Here is a 26,800-nt window from a genome sequence, read left to right on the forward strand (position 1 = left end):
AGAGAAACTTTTTGCTTCCCTGAAATAGTTTTCCCTAGATTGTCCAACCTATTCCAGGTTTCTTCTTTTTATCTACCTAATGCTATTTAAATTCTGCCATAGTATTTGTCCACTCCTGGTATTTCTGTGACAATATTTGAATTACCTGATTAATTTAATTCCATGGTATGCTAATGAAATGACAGAAAAACAACTAACCTGATGGTAAAAAGCACACCTGCATATTCTGGATTTGAACCTGAGCTGTGGATGAATCCACGCCGTACAGCAGATAGTCATTGCTAAATTGCTGAGCACAAAGATGCATTGTGTGACTCACTCGCTGTGTTTCTACTACCATTATAAACTCTGAGAGCACTTGATGAATAACAGAGAGTTGAGAATGAATTCATCCATGTTTCACTCTGTAACCATCTATTATAAATACCGAGCCAAATTCTGCCTCCAGATACACACAGCTCTCATTGAAGCCTGCCCACTGTATTTATTTTTAAAGATAAAAGCACTTCTGTTACTTTCACAGAGGACTTCTGTGGCACAGTCCATTGTAAGGATGTGAATATCGTTCCTCAAGAGCTTCAAGTGAAGCAGGGAGTGTCTGCCTGGAACGGGGAAGGGCACTTCAGTGATAATAGCCTCCAAACTGCAGCGGTGGGATAACAACTGTTACGTTGGTCCCGGTGATTTTCAGAACCGTGCTCCCCACACTCGGGTCTTGCCTAACCCTCTGTCTCCCTGCCGAGGCTCTGGGCTCCTCTCGTGGGTGACCCAGGGGCTGAGCTGCTGAAGCTGCTGGTCAGGTTCATACTGCTCCTGGGCTCGCTGTCAGGTTCAAAGCGATTGGTGGGGAAAGCCTTGAGTTAGGGTTTGGCGGTTTATTTTTTCTTTTTCTTTCTGAGCTTCCTCAGGGGACATAGATGACAAGTGTCTCATTTTTTCCCAGAACAGGCTCTGTTCTGTCCTTGGACCCAAACGTCGGTGGCTTTGGGCGTGTGCTACTCACTCCTGTACGGAAGAGACATTTGTCCCATGGCCTCATGTTTTGGAAAGGCTCTGATCAGAAAATGTTTTCTAGTGTCATGCAGTAAACAGAGCTAGAGGCAGAGGGTTATCTCTTTGGTACATAGGAGATGGTCTTTGCCAGCTCAGGCTCTCTCCTCCGTAATTACCCCATCAGCTCTTCTGGTATCATAGAATCATAGAATACTTTGGGTTGGAAGGGACCTTGATTTGAGAAGGCTGCATTAAGGCTCTTGCTGCATATGCAGAATGGCTCACTGATGATTCTCACATCAGGGTAAAGGAGGTGGGGAAGGCAAAGGGATGTGGAGCGTGTTTACTATTTCTGTGGTTGATTGAGGCATGTCTCATTGCCACCACGCTTTGTGATACTGCTTAGCCCATCATTTTCATTACAGCTCAGAGGAAATGCTGGGCTTGAAGTTTCACCTGCTCCTGCAGTCTTTATGCAATTAGTTATCCCCAGAGAATGGTGCTGGGTCAGGGTGAGAGCAGACAGAGCTGCGCTTCCCAAAACACAGTGGTTTCACTGGGAGGCAAAAGAGTTATTGGTCCTTTTTGGGGTGGAACTACAGTTTGAGTCACATATTTATTGTGAATGAAATCTAATTTTCATGATTCACCATGATTTTTTAACTTAAAGTAGCTCTGAAAGCCATTATTATTAAACAATAATATCCGATCAAAAAGGGGTCAAGTTATCAATTGTGAATGATTAACTGATAAATAACAATAGCTTTATCTCATGCTTAGAGGTTTTCTGCAAACTGACCTGGCTCTGTGGAAGCTAGGGTTTTTTTCTGGTTGGTTTGTTCGGTTTTTGTTAAATGTCTGCAGAATATATGCACTGTCCAGTTTTGTGCCTTCTTTTCTAGACTGCTCAGCCTCTGTGATACGTGGCTGGTTGACTGCATTCCACTGATTTCTTTTAGGTGGTTTGTTTTTTTTTTTTTCTTCCCCAGGAAAAAAAAGGTGGCAAGTGCTTTTGGAAAAGGCCTGCTGGTTTTCACTTTGAAGTAGCTAGCTCAGGTCAAGCCTTTCTCTCCTCCCCAGAGGTTACCTTATCACAGAAACACAGATTATGATATGTTGTCTTCCTAGGCTTACATATTGAGGAGCTGCTGTTACATTTTTCTGTGAGGAGTGGCCAAAGCCTGTGGCTTGTGCAGTGGCTTCTTTTCCTGGCTTGGACAAATGGGAGCTAATTAACAGGAGTGAAATATGTGTGATGTAGCAAGTAATGATTAGTTTTGTTTATGTATAAATACTGATAGTCATAAGAGAATGCAAATGCTTGTGTGGGAAACAACTGTTCCCCATGGGCTGTTTTGGACAAAAGGGAATGAGTGTGAATGTTCACAAAACAGCAAATAAGAGGGGATATAAGCAGGGTCAAATAGCACATATGTTAGGGAACCCAATGAATGTTCTCAAACATGGTTTCTGTCATGGCTAGCAGCAGATTGCATGTGCCGCAGAGGATGTATTGCCCTGCAGTTCTATGCCTAAAGAGCACCCATTCTTTGCAACTGCAATGAAAATTGCAATAGCAGCTTCACTTCTTTTAGCAGTTGTAGCGTTTTTCCCTTTGTCACCCCAGGAAGATGTTGCGTTACGACGACCAATTCACTTGTCGTTAAGTGGGTCGACATTTAACTGTAATTAATGAGTTAAAATCAGATTAACGAAAGGGCAGCCCTCAAGAAACTGGTGCTAATAATTGCAAAGCATATGGGAGTCAGGGAGGACTTGACGCATAGTTTTTACCACTTGTGGTTTGTTTTGGTTTTAAAGCAGTTCACTCACGCCCAGGACAGACAAGCAGAGATGCTTCTGCATTTAAACCCTCTCTCATCTGCCAGACGTGAGTTTCCCTGGCAGCATGGCTGATGACGTGCCTGTGCTGCACCCGGCCGCTGCCTGCTGGCCAGGGGCACGGTCACCTGCTTGGAGCTGATCTCTCCTGCTAATGTCGTTACAGGCCAAGTGGTGAAGGCAAGGAAACATGGCAGAGGATAGGAAAGACGAAGCCAAGACACCGCACTGGACTTCAGGTCAGCTAACAGAGGCTTCTTCACACCCACATTCACCTGAAATTAAGGAACAGGGTGGTGCAGGTGCTGGACTGGTCAGAAGTGCCAATGGATTTCCCTACCGAGAGGACGAGGAGCCGGGACTGGGCAGCCACGAGCAGCCGGGGACATATGCTCAGACCAAAGAGAACGGGATCAATGGAGAGCTGTCAGCAGGGGACAGAGAGACCGCAGGTAATGCACCTTGATGCCCCGCCACGAAACACAGGGGCTCTGCAGACCACTGGATGACGTTTCTCCGAGGGGAAACGTTAGCTGGAGCCAAGCATGCCCCAGAGCACAGGGGAGCTGACATGAGGGAGCATGTGCCTTGGAAGGGCACTAGCTCTTCACAGCAAGGGCTGCATCTTCATCTGGGTTTGCACGGCTTGCATCCTTACCCAGGATCCCGGGCAGTTCTCTGAGAAGACTTCAGGAAAGGCATGACGGTGCCTTAGCGCGTCTTGATAGATGGAACAGGGTCACCTCCCTGGGGATGAGAGAGCAGGCTGGTGTAGAACAGCCACTCAGCTCCTCTGGGCTGGAAGGGAGTAGGAAACTGCCCAGCTGTTGTGCACGGGTAGCTCATGTTGCTCTTGCGTGCATTTGTGTGTGCATGAAGGATGGGTTTTCCTGTTACTGCTAATAAGTAACACCACCTTCTTGGAACCAATAACTATTTGCAGAATAACGTGTTGCTCAATCTGACCAGGAATACCACAATTCAGCATCAGCATTTATTCATCCTTGTCCAGGCATATGTTATGGTTTAACCCCAGCCGGCAACTAAGCACTACACAGCCGCTCACTCGCTCCCTCCTGGTGGGATCGGGGAGAGAATCAGAAGGGTAAAAGTGAGAAAACTCATGGGTTGAGGTAAAGACAGTTTAATTGGTAAAGCAAAAGCCGCATACACAAGCAAAGCAAAACAAGGAATTCATTCACTGCTTCTCATCAGCAGGCAGGTGTTCGGCCATCTCCAGGAAAGCAGGGCTCCATCACATGTAATGGTTACTTGGGAAGACAAAATGCCATCGCTCCAAATGTCCCCCCCTTCCTCCGTCTTCCTCCAGCTTTATATGCTGAGCATGACGTCATATGGTATGGAATATCCCTTTGGTCAGCTGGGGTCAGCTGTCCCAGCTGTGTCCCCTCCCAACTTGTGCACCCCCAGCCTCCTCGCTGGTGGGGTGGTGCAGGGAGCAGAAAAGGCCTTGACTCTGTGTCAAGCAGTTAGTTACTGCTCAGCTGTAACTAAAACATCCTTGTATTATCAGCGCTGTTTTCAGCACAAATCCAAAACATAGCCCCATACTAACTACTATGAAGAAAATTAACTCTACCCCAGCCAAAACCAGCACAGCATATTTCACAGGATACTCACTGGGACTTTGTCTATTTGTAAACTATGTTAGAATTTTAGGATTCAGCTTGTTATTTGGGAGGCGGCGGGGGGGGGGGGGGTGGGGGTGGCGGGGAAGCATGACTGTCGAAATGAAACATGCAAAGCAAGCCTCCTGTTTTAGAAATAAATGTTAATTCTCTCTGTGCACAGTTCCCACTGTAAACCCCAAATGCACACTGCAAGAGGAATTTCTCTTGTACAGACACAACTGCCCTTGATGCATCCATCCATGCATGCTAAAGAGATCTTTCTAGCAATGTTTGTTGGCTGTTGACAGCACTTGGAGATGCCATCCATGATTTCTCAGCAGCTGGAGAATTTTAAGGCTCTTGGACCCTACAGTGATTTCATAAGCAATTGTGCTGGAAATGGATCTCTCTGCTAGAAGTAAATGGATTTAGATTTTAAGAGTCTCTTCTTGTGGATAGCCAAAACTTGAAAACCAAAGGTAAAAGAAATCCTGTGTGAGCATTCAGGTGAACACGCTGTTGATGATTGTTTTGGGGGGGATGATAACAAGGTCTTGTCTCTTTGTTGTAACCCAACTTTGTGCTATGCTTAGCCAGCAAATAAGCAGGAGCAGATGTACAGGAATCACAGAGGTAAGATGCTGCAGTTCTTAGGGGTTGGTGTGGGCCGTGGGAAGACTGAGCGCATTTCTCTTTGCCACAGATTTTTCATACAATCTTGGACAAGTCCCACCCATACACATGGAGAAGTGGGAATAATTTTAGAGCATGAAGAGGAATTTATTCTCCCTAGAAAGGGAGAAGTGCTCTTCTCAGGCTTTCTCAAGCTCAGGTTCTGAGCAGTTATCAGTGTCTGAGAGAGACCTGAATGTTTAATTGAGAAGTTTGCAGCTAATGGGTGAGAGGAGGTGGGAACCCACTGCTGTCCATCAGCAGGCATTGTAGTAGTGCATTTTCATGTTGCTTTTTAAGGCAAGGGTTAAACAGCAGAACAAGTAAAAATGAGGCAGTATAGTCTAGAGGAGGCAGTGAGACTGGGGACATACACTTGCCAAGGGAAGTGTATGACTTATGACTGCTCTCGATCACGGCGAAGTTCACTTCAGCCACCACTCTGTGGCCTCATTTCCTCCTCCCCTGCTTTTTTCTCACTGTCTGCTTAGAATGCAAGGTCTCTGGTGTGGGGACTTACTGTCAATACATACAGTTTTTGTTTGGGAGTCTTAATACAGCTTATCTTATGGCATCTTTATCATTGAACACTAGAAACCTCCCTAAAACTGCTTGCCTTCATGTATGAATTCCTAGCTCTCTGGAAACTTGTACACTGCACACTCATACACTGGCTAAGCTCGTATTTAATTAGTGCAGCGTAAACCATCTTAGGATACTTAAGATATATTTTTAATCATTTTTCTCTTTTTGAAAGAGAAACCTGTTGGCAACTTACTGTGGTGATAGAAAGGGACCAGGGCATGTGTTGCCATTTTACGCTAGTATGTACTAGCTGGATGTGCTTAATGCATTGTGAAGCAGGAATTTTAGAGGTGTATTTTTGGTGTTTGATTCAGAGTTTGATCTTGAAATCAGGATTGCCATTCACCACCAGATTCAGTCATCTTTATGTGCTTGTAAATTTTAACTGTTGTATCAGGTCGGGGTTTTAAATGCCACTCTGAAACACATAATTACCAATAATGTGAATCATTTAATCATTTGTAGTAGCTTACTGACTCCAAACAGCTGAGGAGAAAATGCACAGGAAGCCAAGGTCAACTGAGATAATTAAGCCAAACTGTGGGTTTGAGTGGATTTACAGGGATTTTCTTTTCCCTGGTGCAAGTCCAGCACCATAACCTAGGAAAATCTCTGGCTTCTCAGCCTTCGTGTCGGAATCCATAAATCCCCAGCAACTGCAATAACCAGCTCATCCGCAGTGGAGCACTAGTATAAACAGGGCATTTCCCAGGCAGCTGCCCATTGCTCCATCCCTGCTGATGAGAGCTCAGTTATATTTTGAGGTGTTTTGCCTAAGGAAGCTCTCCAGAACCTGACTGACCCAGGAGCTGGGATTTAGTTATGAAATGGCCCTCTCCGAGGAAGAGGTATTCTGCAGCAGTGCAATAGTCCCTTTGGGGCACAGCAAAGCAGCAGGGCACCCATTTGCAGGGCTCGTGCTGTAAAATCTGAGGCCTGTGTTAAGAGGAGGGTTAGACTCAGGCCACCAGGACAAAGGCACCTTATGCCAACACTGACGCAGAGGCGAGGGGTGGTAATGGGGGGAGGAAATAACGGTTCTTGCCAAAACGCATCCAATCCATCACTGCAAGTGACATTTTTAGGTTTGCACAGTTAAAATTTGCCTTCCTGTATATATGTGTGCCTCTCTCTTGGCATCTGTCTAAGAGTTAGTGAGTCTGACCTCAATTTTGGAATCCTCTGAATCTGGCTGTTGTGTTGCCTTTGATTGATCTGTCTCAGTATCGTGCTGGTAATGGCTGCATTATGGAGACACATCAATGCCCTCCTTTCAAATGGACCGATGGGAATGTGGGAGAGTGCACAGCGCTGTGGACAGGGCAGCCTCAGGGCCTGATCCGGTGTCCACTGAAGTCGAAGGCAAATACATGTGAGAGAGTAGGCCGGGATTTTTGGCATAGCCCATAGGAAGCTGTTATGGCTGTGATACAAGTAAGGGTGGTAAAGCAGCTATTCCTTTTTGTATGTATTTGTGTATATATATTTGTATATATACTTGGGCTGCCCCTGGCAGACCAGCTTAGCCCCCCTCCATCCTCAGCCCCATGCCTCTGCCAGCCACACCGCTCCCAAGGAGCTCCTGAAGACACCTTGCCCTTGGGAAGGTCTGCAGCACCCCACAGCCTGAGATCTCCTAAGTTTTAATGTGTTCTCCCTGATCCATGCCTGTCCATGTACTTTCTCACCTGCATACACACACAGCATCTTTGGTGAGGATTTTGGAAGTACTAAGAGGCAAGGATGATGTCTGTAGCTCTTGTCAAGCCAAACATTTTCACGTCACATGCTGCAAAGGAGGCATGATAGCATAATCTTCTTTGCCTCTGTCTTTAATAGCCAGACCAGTCATCCCCAGGGTACTCAGCCCCCTGAGCTGCAAGACAGGGACGGGGAGCAGAATGGAGTCCTCATAGTCCAGGAAGAAGCAGTTAATGACCTGCTATGCCGCCTGGATGCTCACAAGTCTATGGGGCCGGATGGGATCCACCCGAGAGTACTGAGGGACAAGCCACTTTCCATCATCTATCAGCAGTCCTGGTTAACAGGGGAGGTCCCTGATGACTGGAGGCTTGCCAATGTGACGCCCATCTACAAGAAGGGCTGGAAGGAGGACCCGGGAACTACAGGCCTGTCAGCCTGACCTCAGTGCCGGGAAAGGTTATGGAGCAGTTCATATTGAGTGAATTCAACAGGCAAGTGCAGGTCAACCAGGGGATCAGGCCTGGACAGCATGGGTTCATGAAAGGCAGGTCCTACTTGACCAACCTGATCTCTTTTTATGATCTGTTGACCCGCCTGGTGGATGAAGGAAAGGCTGTGGATGTCATCTACGTGGACTTTAGCAAAGCTTTTGACACCGTCTCCCATAGCATTCTCCTTAGGAAGCTGGCAGCTCATGGCTTGGACAGGCATACTCTTCACTGGGTAAAAAACTGGTTGGGTGGCCAAGCCCAGAGAGTAGTGGTGAATGGAGTTAAGTCCAGTTGGCAGCCAGTCACGAGCAGTGTTCCCCAGGGCTCTGTTTTGGGGCCAGCCTTGTTTAATATCTTCATCAATGATCTGGATGAGGGGATTGAGTGCACCCTCAGTAAGTTTGCAGATGACACCAAACTGGGTGGGAGTGTCGATCTGCTGGAGGATAGGATGGCCCTGCAGAGGGACCTGGACAGGCTGGAGCGAGGGGCCGAGGCCAACTGTATGAGGTTCAACAAGGGCAAGTGCCGGGTCCTGCACTTGGGTCACAACAACCCCATGCAACGCTACAGGCTTGGGGAAGAGTGGCTGGAAAGCTGCCTGGCGGAAAAGGACCTGGGGGTATTGGTAGACAGCCGGCTGAACATGAGCCAGCAGTGTGCCCAGGTGGCCAAGAAGGCCAACAGCATCCTGGCCTGTATCAGGAATAGTGTGGCCAGCAGGAGCAGGGAGGTGATTGTGCCACTGTACTCGGTGCTGGTGAGGCCGCACGTGGAATACTGTGTCCAGTTTTGGGCCTCTCAGTACAAGAAAGACATTGAGGTGCTGGAGCGTGTTCAGAAAAGGGCAACAAGGCTGGTGAAGGGTCTGGAGCACAGGCCTTATGAGGAGTGGCTGAGGGAACTGGGATTGTTTAGCCTAGAGAAGAGGAAGCCGAGGGGAGACCTTATTGCTCTCTACAACTACCTGAAAGGAGGTTGTAGTGAGGTGGGTGATGGTCTCTTCTCCCAAGTAGTTAGCGATAGGATGAGAGGAAATGGACTCAAGCTGCACGAGGGGAGGTTTAGATTAGATATTAGGAAAAATTTCTTCATGGAAAGGGTAGTCAAGCATTGGAAGAGGCTGCCCAGAGATGTGGTGGAGTCACCATCCCTGGAAGTGTTCAAAAAACGGGTAGACATTGCACTTTGGGACATGGTTTAGTGGGCATGGTGGTGTTGGGTTGATGATTGGAATGATGATCTTAGAGGTCCTTTCCAACCTTACTGATTCTTAGTTTTTACTTTCATTATAAATAATCCAGCCACCAAGCCAGGAAACATGAAATTACTACTTTACCCTTAATTGGTTTAGTGGTGGACTTGGTAATGTTAGGTTACTGGTTGGACTGGATGATCTTAGAGGTCTTTTCCAACCTAAATGATTCTATGATTCTATGATTCTGTAATCTTCAGAAACTCACTCTGAAGTGGGCTGATGTGGAAAGCTTTGGATTGGACCCCATGGTAGAGCACAGGATGTGTTTGACTTCTAATGAAATATGAGAGTGTCAGCCTTTTCTTGGCTTACTGAAAAGTCGTGGTCAGCTAGCTGGGAGGAAGCGCAGAGGAGCAGTACAAATGTGCTGCAGTGTTCCCTGGGAACCAGCAATTCAACACAATCTATCGTATTTGACTTGCAAGGAACATCAGGCTGCAAAGGTTTGGTTTTCTTACACTTAAAATGCATTTATTTTTCTTTCCAGTAATATAATGACTAACCTGTCAAATTTATATAATTGGGGTAAAAGTAGTTAGGTGTATTGTGAAGCATCTTCTACAATATGTCTTTATGTACAGTGACTCAGCTGATTGAGTGCTTTCTTCATTATATGCCAAACTCAGGTTTATAATCGGAGGGGGTTTGGATTACCCACACAGTTATTTGATGAATTATTTTTTTGACAGATGAAGGGAAAGCATTTCCTGAAATCCTATTACCAGAGCCTCAGGACAGTGGCTCTGTCCTGGTGTCAGTAAATGTTAAGGACAGTAATGCATCCTGCCAGAGTGATGAACAGAGCTCTTGATTAATTGGCAGGGTACCCAAACCATGTGGGATGCAAAGAGACTGCTGGAAAATTGTAGCAGACTTCCTGACACAGCACAGTGGATCGGCCACAGGTTGAGCGCTTCTGCCTTGTTTTTCAGAGCCCTTGAGTCATAGGAAAGGTTGGGTGAGAGGGAGCTTATGACAGATAAATGAGAGAGGACAGGATTTTTGGTGGCTGGGGGGACCCACAGACTGGTATGTGTTAGTCTATAAGTGGAACAGAAAGAGGGGGGAGCCCTAGACCTGTGAAGAGGAATGAAGAAGTGGCAGCATTGAGCTGAGGGTTGAGTGAGGGGCTGAGGAAGGGCAGGGGAGCAGACCCAGCGGTGGGAGGGCGAGGAGAGGCAAAGGGCTGAGAGCTGGTGAGATGAAAGCAAAGCAGGGGTGGGAAGTGGCAGGGAAAGAAGGAAAAACTGAAAATAAGGTAAGGACAATAAAAAGAGGTTCAGTTTTATCTGTTCATCCACAGCCAACACAGCTTTTGCCTGACGGCAGATACTACCCCAGAGAGGGGGGGATTTAGACAGCAGGAATAGCGCAGTCTGCAGGGAACAACTGAGGAGAAAAGTGGCAAGGGGCAATTCATGTTACAGCCCTGAATGTAATTTATCCTAATTCAGCCATTTGTCTGGCTTTGTTCAGCCAGACTAAATGGGCATCTGCAACAAATCTATTCCTGTGATCAGTTGCTCTTTAAATAAGCGTGTTTAAATAAGCTGCAGGGAATGTCAGCCTGAAAGACTGCCTGGTCATGGCCAGTAAATACTTCAGCAGAGGTGGGGAGTCCCTTTAGGTTGGCTATGCAAAAAAGCCACAGTGAAGATAGGGATAGTGGTTTCAGCCACCTGTCAGTGTGTCAAGGAAAGAGTCTGTATCCCGTCATCTTTCCTAGCCTTGCCTTATAGTAGCCACTCTCCAGGTAAAGAGGATCTTGTTCATGGCCCTCACCACCACTGTGCTGTTAGAAAATCACCATGATGCCTAGTTCTGCCAGCTCGGGCTGCTCAGCCCACGAGGGCCAGGACTGGAGCTGCAGTGGCAGGTTGTGCAGGGCAGGATTGCAGCTCTGTGCAAGGGATCACAACAGCCTCTCCAGGCTGAAACTGCACCAAGTCACTGCTTGGTCCCATGGTGTGTTAATGGTTTTTCCCCCTCTAGTGACTTCCCATTTAATCTTCTTTTCCTTTGTGTGTCTTTCTCTTTCTCTCTCTCTTGCCATACAAGTGATAATACTCAGATGGCACTGCCAGTAAACATACAAACAGGCCTTCTTTGTACGGAGGCCTTTTTAGTCTTTTTTATCCAACAGGACTGCTTTGTCAGAGCTTTCCTTTTCATTTGGCTGTTTGCACTGGCCATTCTGCTGCTGCCCAAGCCCTCCTAGAGTTACCAGAGCCCCCCCCCCAGGCTCTCTGAATGCCTGTTCCCCAAAGGTGCCTCTCAGCCTTTGTGTCAGATGTACATTTTCAGCAAGCATCATGTCTCGAGCAACACAGACAAAATGCACGGAAGGATGCAAAATCAATGATGCTCAAAGACTAATGTGATTGCTGTGTTTGTCCCGTTTCAGTTGTTTATTTTACAAACCTGTAAGAATGTATCTTGCCATGTCATTGATGGCTCCCATGGGAAAGAAGCTGTTAATTAGGCACTTTGATCTCCCTCCTTTTGTGCAGGAAATGTGACAGTAATTACTGTGCACCATCATCTTTGCCAATTTAGATACAGGCAAACATACCAGACTTCTGAACCTTTTCTTCTCTGTGTTAAGAGTAATATAAGTGTCATTTTCAGGGACACATTATTGGAATATTTTAGACATGTTCAAATTATGTTGCTGGAGGGAGCATAGACAGAGGCAGCAGAACATTTTTGGGTATTTGTAGAAAATGGGGGTTTTTTTACCATTCTCTGTTAAGCTTGCTGTAGAGGTCCTCTCAGCTGTTCCTCTGCAGAGGATGGGGAATGAGGCCAGAGAAACTTCATCTCTTCCCAAGCATCTCCCACCCCCAGCTATCCTCCCCCTGATTCTGAATATTCACTAACTGCTGCAGAGACCAGTCTCTGCAGGTTTTTCTGTGGCTGGCACTACCGGTCGCTAAATCCAGTTAAGACATAGCATTTTGTCTAACCCTAATCTCTCTGAGGGACTGGATCTGCCCTCCCACCTCCTCTTGGGACTTCAGAAATCAGTCAGTCAGTGACTGAAATTTACTGGTAGGAGCTGGAGGCTCTGGCACGGTTTTGGGCAGTGCAAGCATGCAAAAATTATTGCCTGAAAGGGAGTGGGGTGAGGTAACCCAGTGTGCAGGTGACGTTGACTCCCATGGCTGGGAGTCAGACACCTGGAGAAGTTCAGCCACAATTCTCTTTTATCCCTAAAGCTCTTCTGAAAATGTCAGCATGTGGTTCAGATTCACTTTTGAAAACCATACCTCAAACCAGGTGCAGTAACACCATTAGAGTCAACTGCTGCGTTGTGCCATGTCAGCGTTGAGTCTGGCCAGGAGAAGGCAGCAACCAGACATTTCCTTTGGGCTCCCTGTTGGTATTTTGATTCACTTTGGTGTTCTCTTGTTACGGTATGAGCATCGTAAGAGGGAATTGCATAAGCAGCTTCCTTAAGGAGTAAGAGCGAAACGCCTGTGAGTGTGTTGGCCTGGCAACCAGTACTCACTTGGTGCCATCAATGTTCCCAGAAAATGCAATCAATAACAACCTTGGAGATGCAACGCAGAGCAATGAGGCCAGGATATGGAGGAAATATCTTTCGTAACGTGTTGTTCCAATCACACCGGTAATTCAGGCTATATGCCACAAGCGCCGTTTGATGAAGGTGCCTTTTGAAAATGTCTGCAGCTGTTCTTTGGGGGCTGCTGTAGCCAGGATAGCTATTGCTGCTGCAGGATGAATATCCCATCAAATACAGAACACAACCCGGGAGTTAAATTTTTGCCCTTGTCTCCCGTTTTTGTGGACAAAAATTTGCCCTTTGTCTATTTGCCTCTGCCCTGCCTCCCCACCATCCATGTTTGACTGCCTGCTCTGATGGGGGCTGTAAATCCTGACTTTGCTGTTTCCGTGGGCCAGATCTTGACCCTCCAGCACTGGCTAATGTTAGCTGAGTGACTGGTGGGGCAGTTGTGTCCAGAGGCCACATTCCGAATCGTGGCCCATTGTGCTGGAGTCCTTTTCAGCGTATTGGAGGAGGCAGCTTGTGCATTTACGAATTACGTAAAGTAGACAAGGCTTGTAAAAGCCAGGAGAAAAGGCAGACAGGTGTGGAGAGCTACTCCAGGTCACACAGGAGGGCTGCGGCAGAGCCATGGGCAGGCAGCACGGCCCTGGCCAGGGCTGCCCGCTGCCTCTCTGCAGGCTCCTGCCCTCTGGGCTTGGCTCAGCTCTGCACCTTGCAGAGAGGTGAAGGTGGAGTGCTTCAATGGTTCCTCCCTGTCATGTCTGAAGGGAAGCCATCACGGTCTCCATCCCCAGGAAGGCAGCATGAAGGACATGCAGGAATACTGGGCAATATTTGGCAGCGGGCAGTGGTCTTTGCGATTGCAGCTGGAAGGTGGTATTGCTGGAGACTGTGCCAGCGTATAATTTTCCATTCCAGTTTTGATCTGAGGGCAGGAGGATTTGGAGGAAGGTTCATTACCAAACAACAGAGTCTTGTTTTGCAGACACACAGCTGCTCTTGTTTTCAGGCAGAGCTGAAATGGCATCTTCTTCTCTGAAGTCACCTTGAAAAAGCAGCAGGTTCTTAGCTGACAGCCCAGGACATGCTGGTGGGCATCGTCTGTCTCATCTCCTGGTCCCTCGCCCTGTGCGCAGGCAATTAGCAGCAGTCAGGGTCTCACACACTGTGGAGCAGAAGAGCCCGGAGCCACGGTCATTAACACGCTCACCCTCACGCTTTGCAAATCCCATCCTCCCCTTTCCCCGTTACAGACGCTCATGTGTGTGGCGTGGTGTGCTTTTCAGCCCCAGCTAACCAGAGCTAGCCCAGCGCAAGGCACAGCTCCCCGCCGTCCCCAGGTGCTTCTGATGGAGGCAGGTCCTCCTGGCGCACGGGCTGGACGTCTGCCCTTCCACATGCAGCCGGGCGCAGGTTTAACCTTGGGCGGCGAGGAGGTAGGTACCATCGGATCACTTACAAAAATGAGTCGCACAAACAGTCTGCTGCTCCTGCAAGGAGTGCCAGGCGTTGCTGATTTCTTTTTTCCCCGTTGCCATGCCAACACGTCCCTGTGCGGAGTGAGATCTCTTTTTAAGCTCCGCCGAGAGAAAGTATGTAGCCTGGGAGCTTATTTAGCATTCAGGAGTGCACAGCCTCTCTGTAACAGCTCTGAGCCACAGCCAGGCTGTCTGACAAAGGCAAGGAGGATTTCATTTTTTTTTTTCCTTTTCCTCTAGTGTTTGCTTCTCAAGGTTAAGGGAGATGGGGTAGATGGGGAGAGAGACTGAGAGCACTTTGCAGTGCGGACCTCACTCTGCTGTCCTCACAGGGGCACGACTTTCATGGAAATGAAAAGGCAGTATTACTTTGGGGTGTATTTACAGTGCAGAATACATGTGTGAAAGATTATACATATGCAAATTTCTTGTTTCGACTAGCCCTGATGAGCTACTCTGTATTAAAATTGGAAAGCAAAGGCAATCTGGGTTTTAATCAGTGAGGAACTCAAAGGAAACATTAGAAGGAAGCCAGAGACAAATGTCCTGTCTTTGTCTTCCCTGCTGCCTTAGTCTGTGAGGTTACAATATAGAGAAAGAAATCATCTTTTCTCATGCTATATTCATGTCCTGAGTAAGGACAGCAAAACCTAACGGGTACTGGTGTTTTGGTTTGGGTTTTCTCCATTTTGTGAGGTCGCTAGCAGTAGATTAACTGCTTACTTGAAATTAAATCCTTATAATGATCATTAATACAGATTTGCTTGCCTTTGCCAGCTGAAGGGATGGCAATCAACATAAAGCGGCTGGCATTATCTGGCAGATGAGCACTGATGATCCAGTGCCTGTCTGTACCAGCTGTGAAAATGTTGATGTGGAAATTCAAAGGCAAGACTCAAAGTGAGAGGGCTACGTGCTGGTTTTGACTCTGTCATTTGTTCCTTGGGAGACGCTGAGCAAAACATTTACATTTTCCTGTGCTGTTTCACAGACCGACTGCAGAGCAGAGTCAGTGGAGCTTGGACCCATTCTGAGGTGATGGTTTAGAAATGCAGTCTTGGTTGTTTCGGGGGGTTTTGTTATTACTGAGGCATTCCTCATGACATGCAAAAAGTGCAGGAAACTCAAGGCACCTCAGCTGTGTACATTAGATCATGTGAGTGAGCCCTTCTTCGTGTGGAAAATACCTGGTCAAAACTTTAATATTTCATTTTAGCTGCATGCAGTATATGGAAAATAAGTGTGAGATATCATTATCTCCAAGGCAGGAAAACCTGTTAGCTGCTTCTCAGAGAGTCATTTTCATTCAGGATTGAGTAGATTGCATATTTCATGGAAATCAGTTTCACTTGGAGGCACTATAGATTTAGGGAGGCAAAAATAAATCCCAGGTATTTCACTTTTTTGTTCCTATTTCTTTCCTTGAGACTAATTCATAGTGATATATGATGAGTTTGGTACAGCTTCCAGCAACCCATATAGCCTATGGTAGTTATGATAAAACTAATTTACAGTCTGATCCTCCATCCCTGCAGCCCATGCATCTGGCGAGACAGATACGTTAATAAAGAGGAGCAGAAGTATCAGCTGCCAGTGCTGCGTAGATGTGGCAGTCTTGCTGACGTACCCAAACTGTTTTCATCCGTAGCCTTGCACCACATATGAGAGAAGGAAATGGCTTCAGCTGCGACTATTGCTTTTTGGCCCAAATTCAGAGTATGTGCCAAATCCAGGGTAACGCAGCCTGCACAGGTTGTTGGTGAGCTGTAAAGGGAACTAATCCTTAGCTGTTCCTGTCCATGAGTTGCTTTCCTTTCGCTGTCATCCTTTCTATTTGAGAATATATTGTCCTTCTGAACAATTGCTCTGTCAGCTCTTCCTTCTTTTCCTCTTTTTTCACTTATGTTGCCTCTGGCTTTTTTTTTTTTTTTTCCTTTCTTGTTCTCTCTGTGTACTCCCAGCTTTGTCCCAGCCATCCAGTGTAGCTTCTCTGTGACCTTGAATTTCCACAGCCGCTTCTCATTTTCTGCACACTCGAGAGCCTTTGGATGCAGACCTCTCCCAGTGGCTGCAGTGACCCCAACCCTGGTCTCAGCTCTCCCCATAGCACCCAGATGGTTGCCATCACCGTGGCTGCAGAAGCTTGCAGGTGTTTAAATGCCCAGAGAAGACAGGTCTGTCAGAAGAAGTGCCAAGAGGTAGTTCAGAAGGTGCACTGAGGGCTTTTATGTGCGTGTCTCGCACCTTCTTTCTGCAAGAGTAGGTGCACATTTCTCTTTCCTAATCGCTTCGCACGCTTAGAGGTGTGGGCCAGTGGTCTCCAAGGGTGGGCAGGCAGTGGACGGGAGCAGTCAGGGATGAGTCCCAGTCAGAGGCGGTGGCCTGGCAGAGACGGGACTCCCTTCTGCTGGGCCAGTGCCAGAACAGAGGGGGAGAGATGGTAGAACTGCTGAGCCGGGCTGAGAGCTGCTCTGAAAATCCACCCACGTCATGACCTCTGCGGCACTTGGCTAATTTGTGTGTGGCACGGGACCTGTTCTGCTCCGCCTGTCTGTGGGAACGCTCACACGCTCATTTTTAAGTACGCAGCACCGTTCCTCACGGTCGGCAGGAGAAAGACATCTGGCTTGGTAGAGGCGTGGGGCGAGGCTGGGAAGCAGAGCTGGGAAGAGATCAGCCGTGCAGCTGTTGCTGCATTGCAGAGCTGGCTGGTTAAGCAGCGTTGGGCTGGCAGCGTGTGAGCCCTAGGGTGAACAGGGCACGGTATTGCTGCGTTTTATGTGTCACCGTATGCCCTGGCGGGATGAGCCAAAATTCTGTTGCACTGACAGAATGATTTTTAGTCCTTCTGACCAGGCATGACTAGAAATCCCACACAACGTGTGCACAGGTTAATGTTAATTTTAAACTTACGTTCAGCGGAGTTCATGTAGCATACTTTGAATTCTTTTGTAAAAATATCACAGGAAATACTGTAAAAAGTGTTTAAAATCAGTCCAAAAGGAGCTAAAAGTTAACTTTAAGGGACATGTCACCTACTGCTGTAGGTGGCTGAAGCTCCATTGACTTCTATGGGTGGTTCTCCCATTTATATTAAAAGACGGTTAGTTCTTAAAAGTCTGTTTATTTAAAATCTTAACATGTACTCAAGTTCAAAACAAATATTGATTTAAAAGCAAGTTACCTGTTACGTGTATTTACCCACACTCAAAGGATTAAGTACCTGGTTCTTTCTTTTGAAGCCAAAGTGGTTTCTTCTGCATGAGTCCTAAGGAGTCCATGTTTTAAAGAAAGATAGATATAGCTGCTTTGTTGTGCAAGTGGTGTTTTTAGCTGATACCAAGTCCTAGGAAAGGCAGTGGGACCTCGCTGCAATTGCCCTGGCTGAGAGTCTGCTGTTGTCTGCTTCAGTATTGCATGTTAGCTGTAAATTGTGTTGCCAATGCATCACACAAAACAGAACCGATTAGCTTTTCCCGCCTTTGACTTGGCTGAGAAATGCTGACAGCAGTAAATACTTTGTTCCAGGCAGCAGACTTAAGAAGATACAACTCAGGGGAATGCACAGGGAGCAAGTATTTGCAGTAATGAAGGCTCATTTTTAAAGCATTGCTTTATTGTACTGACATTTGTATGACTCCTTTTTAACAGACTTGTATTTCAAGGCGAGGTGGCGTGTGGGGACTGATCCCTTGGTGTTTTATTTTACAGCTGCTAGACAGCATGGCAGAGGCCACTGGACGTGCACCGGGGTGTGCTGGGGAGCCGGAGGAGAGGGCTCACTGGAACTTTCTGAATTGCTCCTGGCTCCTAGCATGAGTTGCTTTGCATTTTGCCACTTGTGTGCCTTGAGATTTGGACTATCTGTCCAACTCTCTTGCTGAAGAAGGTGATCAGGAAAATGCAATCGGGGCAGTGGAGGTGAAGTATGCGCAGAACATGTGGAAGCAGTCCAAGGACAGGCAGCCCACGGCCTGGGCCACTGCTTCCCCAAATGCTGCAGAGGCGCACAGGAAAGCCACCCTCCAGCCTCCTGTTTGTAGCAGAGCACAACCGGTCCGGCATAGCTCAGCTGCAGCCAGGACACCAGTTTTGCACCAGATTTACTCTGCTATGAAGCAGATATATTAAGGGGCTGGATAATGGTGATTCAGATTTACAATCTTGAGTTTAAGGAGAAGGTAGGAGGGGCTGTTGAATAGCTGAAGTACCCCAAAACACGGAGGCGTAAACCATTTGCTGTGGGGCTCAGCAGGGTGTGAAGCTGCTGTGTCAGGTATCCAGCTGTAGCTCCCCTGTACATGCTCTTCTCACATGGTCACTACAATACATCTTTTCCCCAAAGACAGTCTGAATGTTCATACCTTTGGGGTTCAATGCATTAAACAATCAAAGCTCTTTCCCAAAACACAAGCCTTTTCTGACCTGTTCAGTTGGTTAGCTGGTGAATTGTGGTGATTAAATGAATCTGTCACTATCCTCATTGATGCTACAGTAGCTTAAAGTCAACGAGTTTATTAGAGAAATGATACTTGTCAGTTGTGTTGTGGTTTCATTTAATTTAAAAGCTGATGTTCCCATTATTTGCCTTCATATCTCCTGCCAATTACTGTTAATATTGCCAACATCCAGATCAAGGACCTACTTACAGCAAAATATTTACACTCACGAAAGCCATTTGAGAGCAAATATTTGAATTCTGTAAAGCTATGTTACTGCTTTTTTCTTCAATCGCAAGCACTAATCTGTTGGCATTATTCGGGTTTTATATAACTTACTCATGCTGCTTTGATTGCTGCTGTGTATTTCTCTTTGAATCCGAGTGCAAAAGGCAGTACAGAGTTGTCACAATCCCAAGCCCAAGACGAGTCTTTGGGTTTTCCATCAGGAATATCACTGGGTGAAGCCCAGGTCTTTTTCCCTCAGCGTTTCAGCGGTCTTCACTGAAATGAGTCGTCCACCAGCTTCCAGGAGAGCTGAGCGTGAACTCAGGACCTGTCCTTAGGGGACTGGCTAATGCCTCTAAACAAATCGAATAGCTATTTGGTTTGTAGTCCTGCTGCACTTTGAATTGTAGTACCCCAGGCGGGGAAAAAAATCCATAGGTCCTGTTTGCTTTTCAAATTGTCAAAGATAGCAAATAGCCACTTTGTATCTTTCCTTTCTGCAGGAATATATTTGGGGTATTTTGCCTCACTAAGCAGCGCAGGTTGCTCTGTGCTTTTGTTGTTGACTCGTTTCCCTGTGCCAACAATTAGTGCTGGTTACCTTGGAAACTGCTCTGTACCCCGCTGGGGATTTTGACAGGCACATTTTGGCTGAAATTGCTTTGTTTTCCCAATTCTGAAAGCACACATGTAGCTAATCCTTTTGCTGTGCTCTGCCTGTGTTCCTTCCCTAAAATGTAGCAAAATTAAAGAAACATATTATTTTATCCTTTCCATCTGTTTGCATCTTTCTTTATCTCTGTTTTAGCCTCAGTGCTCCAGCAGTGTTAATTACCCTTTGCTTTAACTGAGCTCACTGTTAATTTTCTTGGTAGGTGTCTGAGGGGTGACATTGTGAATGCATGTGAAGTTTTGACACAATTTTCAGTCTCCTCCTCTCCGTCCCTCCTTCCTGTCATCCCTTTCCTTCGGTTTTCTCCTGGAGCATTTGTTGTGCTGTGCGGTTCCAGCATGTTAAACTTTGTTTATGCCTTAAACAAGTTCTGCTTTACAGAGACCAGATGGCATCTTCCATGGCTACAGCAAACTCAAGATCCGCTGCTACCATAGTGGTATCAGAGTTGCTGCTAGAAAGAGCCAGGGGTGATGCTGCTCCAGTCTGGGAAGAGTGTCCTGGTGAAATTGTGGGGACATAACATGCTTTTTCTTTTTAGGAGGAGCTCTCCCTATTGCTGTGAAATGGGTGCTCAGGTGGGAAGAAATGATAGATAGGTAGGCTGAGCGAACTGGCTGAATGGCACTAATGAAACCCAAGTGACTACAGTTGGGGAAGGAGAAGAAGAGCTGAGGAGACAAACTGTGGTCTGACGGGGGCAACCCTGGCCTGAGAAATCACTGACAGTGTTATGTGAGCTGACGAGCTGGCTGCTCCCCGGGGAGAGCTGTGCCAGCCCTGGTTCCTCTGCCGGCAGGATCCCTGCATCCGCGCCAGGGCACGTACCTGCCAGGCAGGAAGATGCCGTGAGCCCTGCCCATAGGAAGTTTCTCCTGTCAAAAACAATCCTCAGAATAACAATACAGCATTGCATAGAGTGGTAGGAGGGAGAGAGAAGATAAAAGGTACTGCTGGATGAGGGCTGTCAGAGGCAAATATGTGAGCCTGAGCAGTTTCACCTAGGAAGTGGTGTTTATAGCAAACTCAGCTCCTCAGTGGAGCCTGAGGTTATGGTAGCTCGGAAGAGGAAAAAGTGCCTGAGTCTGAAGGAAAGCCATTAAAAGAGGCACAAAGGGAGCAGACACCACACATCACTGTGGAGATGTGTCACAGATCTAATTTTTGCTCTTGCCACTATAGTTGCCAATTATTTTTAACAGTTTTCTGGAAATATTTGGTGAAAGCTCAGATACCTTTTTTTAAAGACTCTTGCCACCATCTGTACCTCTGTCTCTGGGGCTGCTAAACCTGTCTGTTAAAAAACTTAATGGACTGGAAAGGTTTCCTGGGAAATGAAAATAATGTAGGTAATGGATTCAGATGCCAGTGGAGACATCTGCAGTCCATTGGCAACTGCAGCAGCGTCAATAAGAAATGAAGGAGGGCTTTGAAATGACATCTTGGTCTTGTACAGTATCTGATCCCAGATCTTTGGCTCTGCTGTAGCCATGCTTTGGCATGTAATCTCGCTTAACAGCCCCTGGATGAGTCTCTGTCAGGGAAGGGGGGCTCTTGCAGGTGTCTGGAGGGAGTGTCTGGATGATGCCTACTGCAGTTTAAACATCGGTGCCAGAACAAGCTGGGGTGGCGATTGGTCAGCTGTTGTGCCCTTGGGTGTGCTTATGAGGGCAGCAGCAGTTTTCGGAGGCACCAGGCCTTCTAAACCCAGCAAAGAGAGAAGGTGCGGGCTCCCCATACCATCAGCAGCTGGTTCAGCATCCCCTGTGCATCCCAGTGCTCTGAAAGGGTTTGTGTCCCTGAGTTATCTGTGGGGCAGGGAGATTGCAGATGTCCTGATTTAGTGTGCTGGGGGCTGGGATTTGTAGAAGAATTGGGCTGACTTCCAAAACCAGGAACGGAGAGTGGTGACTCGTTTGAGTTTTAACTTTTTAAAATTAGCGTAGTGCCCAAGACAGGTGCCTGCCCTCTCAGCAGGGCAGAGTCCTCTGTTCCTGCCAGAGAGCAGACATGGCACTGGTAGAAACTGGGCAGATTTGGCCTGACAGCCCCGTCGGAGCTTGGTCAGAAGTGACAACCTTTAAGGGAGAGGTAGAATTACTGTCCCTGTGTGGTTACCTCCTGGCCTCTCGGCTCAGCCTGCTCATTGTCAGGGGGCTTTTGCAAGCTTGTGCTGACGATCTTTCACAATGTCTCCTCTCCATTATGGACATCACATTTGAGGACAACCTGTACTTTTGGGTACCACATTCCCTGAAATCAAACTGGGAGACAGTCTGTGTCTTATATCATGAGCAGCTGACATCTTGGATGTCTCTGCAAAATGCAAAGGAAAGCCATGTTGCCGTTCTTTCTTGTGCTGGAGTCTTATGTGAAGCCAAGGTCCTTGTTGCCTTTAAGAAACATACATTTGGTGTTACTTGTCATTTGTTAGTGCCGTTTTTGTGGCACAGAGTAGAGTCAGAGAATGTCTACCTGCTTAAAGAGAGGGAAAATCAATCTCTACAAGCAAAACTATCTCTAATGAATCCAGAGCTTTTAGGCTGTGAAGAATTTGCCTGGCATCCAGGCTGGCTAACTCTCCTTTTTCTTTTTTTGTTCTTTATCATTAGGCTTCCTTGAACTTTAACTGAACCATGAGGAAACTATGAAGAGTCTCAATAGCTGCCCTGTGAGGATTTGACTTACCCATTGGATCTGCTATTTATAGTGTCCATTAGTACAAAAATGTCTGTCCTTTTGCAGCAGTCATGTATAGCAAAAGTACTGCTCTTCTGGCGAACTGCCTGTGCCTCCTGTGTCACCCAAAATATCCATCAACAGAGTGTTCAGAAGTGAGCCTTTCTTGATTTAAAAAACCCAGCCAAACAAGCACACAACCCCCAACATAAAACCAAAACCCAGAGGCCATTTGTATTTTTACTTACTTACTTTGCATAGCCTGAAATTGAAATTTCCATTTTTCAGGAGGTGACCTTTCAACCCCAGTCATATCTCCCTGTAGAACATAATCTTTGTCCCAAGCAAATTAAATCAGGAAGAGAGCTGAGAGGATGGGAACTGTCTTCCAGCCTTGGAGAGCCCATTTGCACCCCAGAACCAGGCTGAATGTGAACAAGTATAAATTTTGTAACAAAGGAGACCACTTTTAATAGGGATTTGTCTTACCTTGCTGGGAGGAGGCTTGCAGTAGCTTGGGTGATGGAGAGCAGGTGACCAAGTGGGTTTCCTTTGGATATGCTCTGGGGTACTAAATCTGGTATACATTTGCATATTCTATATCTGAAAAATTAATTGGAATCTTTTCTTAAAATTTTCATGTGAAAATAAGCTTAAAAAATTGATTCTCCTAACAGTACAGACTTGATGACATTACTTTTGTCAGTAGTGTTGTGATTAGTAGATTCATGGAAATTTTGACAAAAGGGTCACGTGTCACATCGTCCAGGCGTAAAGTGGTGGTGGCAATCAGCACGGGTTCTTCTGGAGCTGTGGTAGCCTGCAAAGCTCTCTGCCATTCTCCATGCTCACCAAAGCTGTCGGGGTGATGCTCTTTCTGTTCTGAAAGAGCAGAAATCTGAACAGGGATATACCAAGTATCAAAGGACACTTCATGGAAGAGCGGTTTGTTTCCTTGAGCATGTCCCACCCACGCAAGGTGCTGCAGCATGCCGGCTGCATGGCGTGCCATGGGAGAGGGCACCACATGTCTGCAGGAAGAGGATGGCCCAAGCCACAGGTTCATTCTCCCAGTTTTCTCTGATGTCGCTTGTCCTTTGTAGTCTGCGTGCGCCTCACAACACGGAGAATTGACCTATAATGATTCCAAGGGACTGTTTGTGTCCAGTCCACTGCTCTGCAGCAGCGGCACCACGTGACAGTCTGGGAGGTTCTGTGAGGTATCTGTTCCATGTTTCTCACAAGAGGAAGAAACCAAGAGGTGCCAGGAAGCACCCCCAGCATCCAACAGGCATGGAAGCAGGAGAAATTAGAAAAGCCCCAAAATGAGGTGCAGGCCCCTGAAAGGCAGCTGGAAAGATTGATGGGCTTTAAATCAACATCCTTCTTCTTTGGTCCACATGCATGACGATTTATGGTGCTCGATTCGATCTACTTAACAACAAAGTGGAGTTTCATCTCGTACTAGGGGCACATTGTTGAATAGAGGGACAGAGAACTAGAGCTGCCATTCACAGTCTCCTGCTCATACAGGCATCTGTATCATATGTAGTCCCTTTCGTAAATATATCGAGCTTCATCTCAAAACCAGTTGAGTTGTTCCCTGCTGTGTGGAAGACTGCCAGAACTTCACACCCCTGACAGTAGGAAAGCAGTATCTTCAGATTCCTAGTCTGAATTTATCCTTGGCAAGTTTATACTCATGTATTCTTGGACTAACAGTTTTTTAAATCAGGGTTGTTTTTTTTTTGTTGCTTGGTAGTTGTTCTGATATACTCATCCATCTACTCTTGCTATTGGCTGCAGCCAATAAAACTATTGCAATCACTGCCCTCCTGGCGACCAGTCGGGGGGGAAGTGAATTGTAAGGTATAAATACCAACAATTATGAGTGTTCTTTGCCAGTGGGTGGGTTTTTTTAATATCTAATTACACAGTTGTGCAAAAGAGAGATTAACATAGCACTTTGTTTTTAGACAAACACGACTGTGAAAGTCATGTAATTCACATCTATGCTTTCTGCGAGAAAAAAAATTAGTTTTTCTAAAGGACAAAAGAAGAGGAATAACTTTACATTGAAAGTACAAAGGAATTCTGTAAGAGTACTAACTGTGAGACAAAATCATCATTATTAATCTAACAGACAGCGTCCCTTGTTAGGGTGGTTGTTGTAAAGTTACATGTAGGGCATTAATTAAATATACTTCCCTTCCTAGCCGGTCCTTGCCTGAAGGATGCAGTAATGGGTGAGCAGAGAGCTTTTATTTCTGCCCTCGGGATGGTGATTAATGGGGGCTCTGCAAGCATCTCGTGGCAGGAGCAGGGTGTATTGCCATCTGCCATTAGAAACCTCTGTCTCCACAGGGTTGGAGCAGCACTGAAATTCTTCCTGTTTTCAGATGTGTGCCCAGCTGTGCAGCTGGTGAACCCACATCTGTGCAGCTTGTTGCCTTCCCTAGGGCTCAGCTCCATGTTGGGTCCCGGCACCCTGCATTTGAAACAGCTCTCAGCCAGCACTCAGAAATAGCTGGAGAGTGAAGGGGTTTATTTCCACTGAGTTTGGCTATGAGAGGGAGGAATATGTTGATTAATGAGTAAGGGAGAGTGGGCTGATACACAGATAAGAAAATGAAACCATTTTTCTCTGAATTCTTTTGTAGATGGTTCTGCTGGACCAACCCTTAAGTCCTTGATTTGCTAGATCAAAGGTTCCTGAACTGCTCTTAGGGCCGGAAACGTCTCTGGTTACTTCCACATGCAGTTGTGTGCCCGCTGACATTTCACTGCACCTTTGAGTGGGTCTAGAGCAGAGATGAGATACAATTTCTCAGTTTGGAAGTATTTACTCCCTAAGTGGTACCACCGCCATCCTCCGCTCACCAGAGCACCTGGTTCCTCAGCCCCTCTCGGACATGCCACAAGTTGAGAGTGGTGGGGAAGAGCGAAGCAGGGGTCCTGGGGCACCTGGGTCTGTCAAGCGTGTGATGCCTCAGCCAGCTCCACGCGAGTCCCCCTTCCCTGCGCCGAGCACAGCGAGAGCGAGCAGCCGGGAGCCAAGCCTGTGTCCGAGACCAGGGCCTGAGAGCCTGTCCCACCCACCAAGCAAACGTTATCCTCTGCAATCCCTCTGCATGGTATTCGACCTACTGTTCAAATAAAGCTTTGTGTTGCAGTCTTAAAAGGCGTGAGGAGGACAAAGTGTACATTTTAATCATACGGAAATGTTATTTAGCCCTTCCTTTTCAAGTCCTTCATCAGCATAGAAGTCTGTCTGGGAAGTGCCTTTAATGCATACTAACTATGTGCTGATGAGGAGGAAATATCATCCAAAGTGCATGTTAAGAATGCAGCTAATTCCATATATTAAATGTCAAGAAATCCCATTATTCAGCTGGCCATTCTACCCCTGTTTGCAAAACAGTACCTGCAAAAAAAATTTCTAGACATAAAATAAATGATCATCCTGAAATTTTGCAGTTGCTGTATATTGTCCCTAACAGAAAGAGCATTTAATAATGATGCTTTGTGCATCTTCCTGTAAAGGTTGGGGTCCTGACTTTTATAAATACTTAGCATTTTCCACTGAGATCTTTGGAATATCTAGTCCTCCTATTTTATTTTTAATGACTTGCTTGTGTTTCAGGAAAAAATATTACCTTTTAAAAATGCATTAAGTCAGCCTGCGTTTTTTATTGTTTAAGCTAATCTTTATAATTTTAAAACATCGTTCTCATTAGCATACTTTTCTTCATTTTTTCTAACTTTGCTGCTGCCACAGAAGAAGTGTCTGCGAGGATAGTACAAGTAGTAACAGCTGAAGCTGTAGCAGTCCTGAAAGGCGAACAGGAAAAGGAAGCCCAGCACAAAGATCAGCCTGGACCACTACCTTTAGGTAAAACGAGACAAAGAATGTTCAAAGTATCCTCGTGTCTGCAAATGTTATATGTATGTATATTACAAAAAACAGTTACAGCTGTGTATTCACATCGGTTATGGTCACGGGTAGACTGCAGCACCACTGGGTAAACGCTGGAACCACATAATAATAGCAGCATCCGTGTTGCCCCAGTTCTTCACAGCCCTGTGACTGTCTCATTCACTGTTTGCTCTAACAGCAGTTCTCCACCTGGTTCCTGACTCCTGAGCGGCACAGCTGCAGACGTAGTTGGTGGTAGTGGTTTTGTCGTCATGTTTGGTGGGACCCTGCAGCGCTCGGAGCCTCTTTGTGTTCAGCCACGTACAACGTGAGAGGGAAAGATTAATGGCTGAAGAGGCAAAAATTAGAGGAGAGGCATATAAAAAGAAAGTGAGGCTTTGCTGGTTGGGTGGTAGCTACTCAAAAAGATGGAGGAAGAACACCTCATCAGGAAGCAGAGAGGAATGGGGCACACTGGGTGAGGGTGGGAGAGGTGTTAGCAGCCGGGCAGGGTGAGGGGCGGTCATGGGAGAGGGAGTTACATGTGGTGGAAGTAAATGCCAGTGGTCTAGACCAGGAATGGTACCACTGCCACTGGTCCATGCTGTGCTCCCATCCTCCTGCTGGCTCCTTTGTGAAATGTCTCTCTGAAATACAAGTGTGTGTGTGTATAGATATA

General features: G+C 46.6%; 1 protein-coding gene across 1 annotated transcript in view; it reads left to right on the forward strand.

Annotated features, from left to right (window-relative positions):
• Nucleotides 1–3,025: 3,025 nt before the first annotated feature.
• The window catches only part of MAP2 (microtubule associated protein 2), a 70,945-nt gene continuing 47,170 nt past the window's right edge, over nt 3,026–26,800 (forward strand). Inside the window, exons 1-2 of the mRNA XM_075710521.1 lie at nt 3,026–3,287; nt 25,984–26,097. Coding sequence (XP_075566636.1) covers nt 3,026–3,287; nt 25,984–26,097 — 376 coding nt within the window. The remainder of the gene's footprint in view (nt 3,288–25,983; nt 26,098–26,800) is intronic.

This window comes from Pelecanus crispus, chromosome 5, assembly GCF_030463565.1.
Source record: "Pelecanus crispus isolate bPelCri1 chromosome 5, bPelCri1.pri, whole genome shotgun sequence".
In the NCBI taxonomy this organism is placed as follows: domain Eukaryota; kingdom Metazoa; phylum Chordata; class Aves; order Pelecaniformes; family Pelecanidae; genus Pelecanus; species Pelecanus crispus.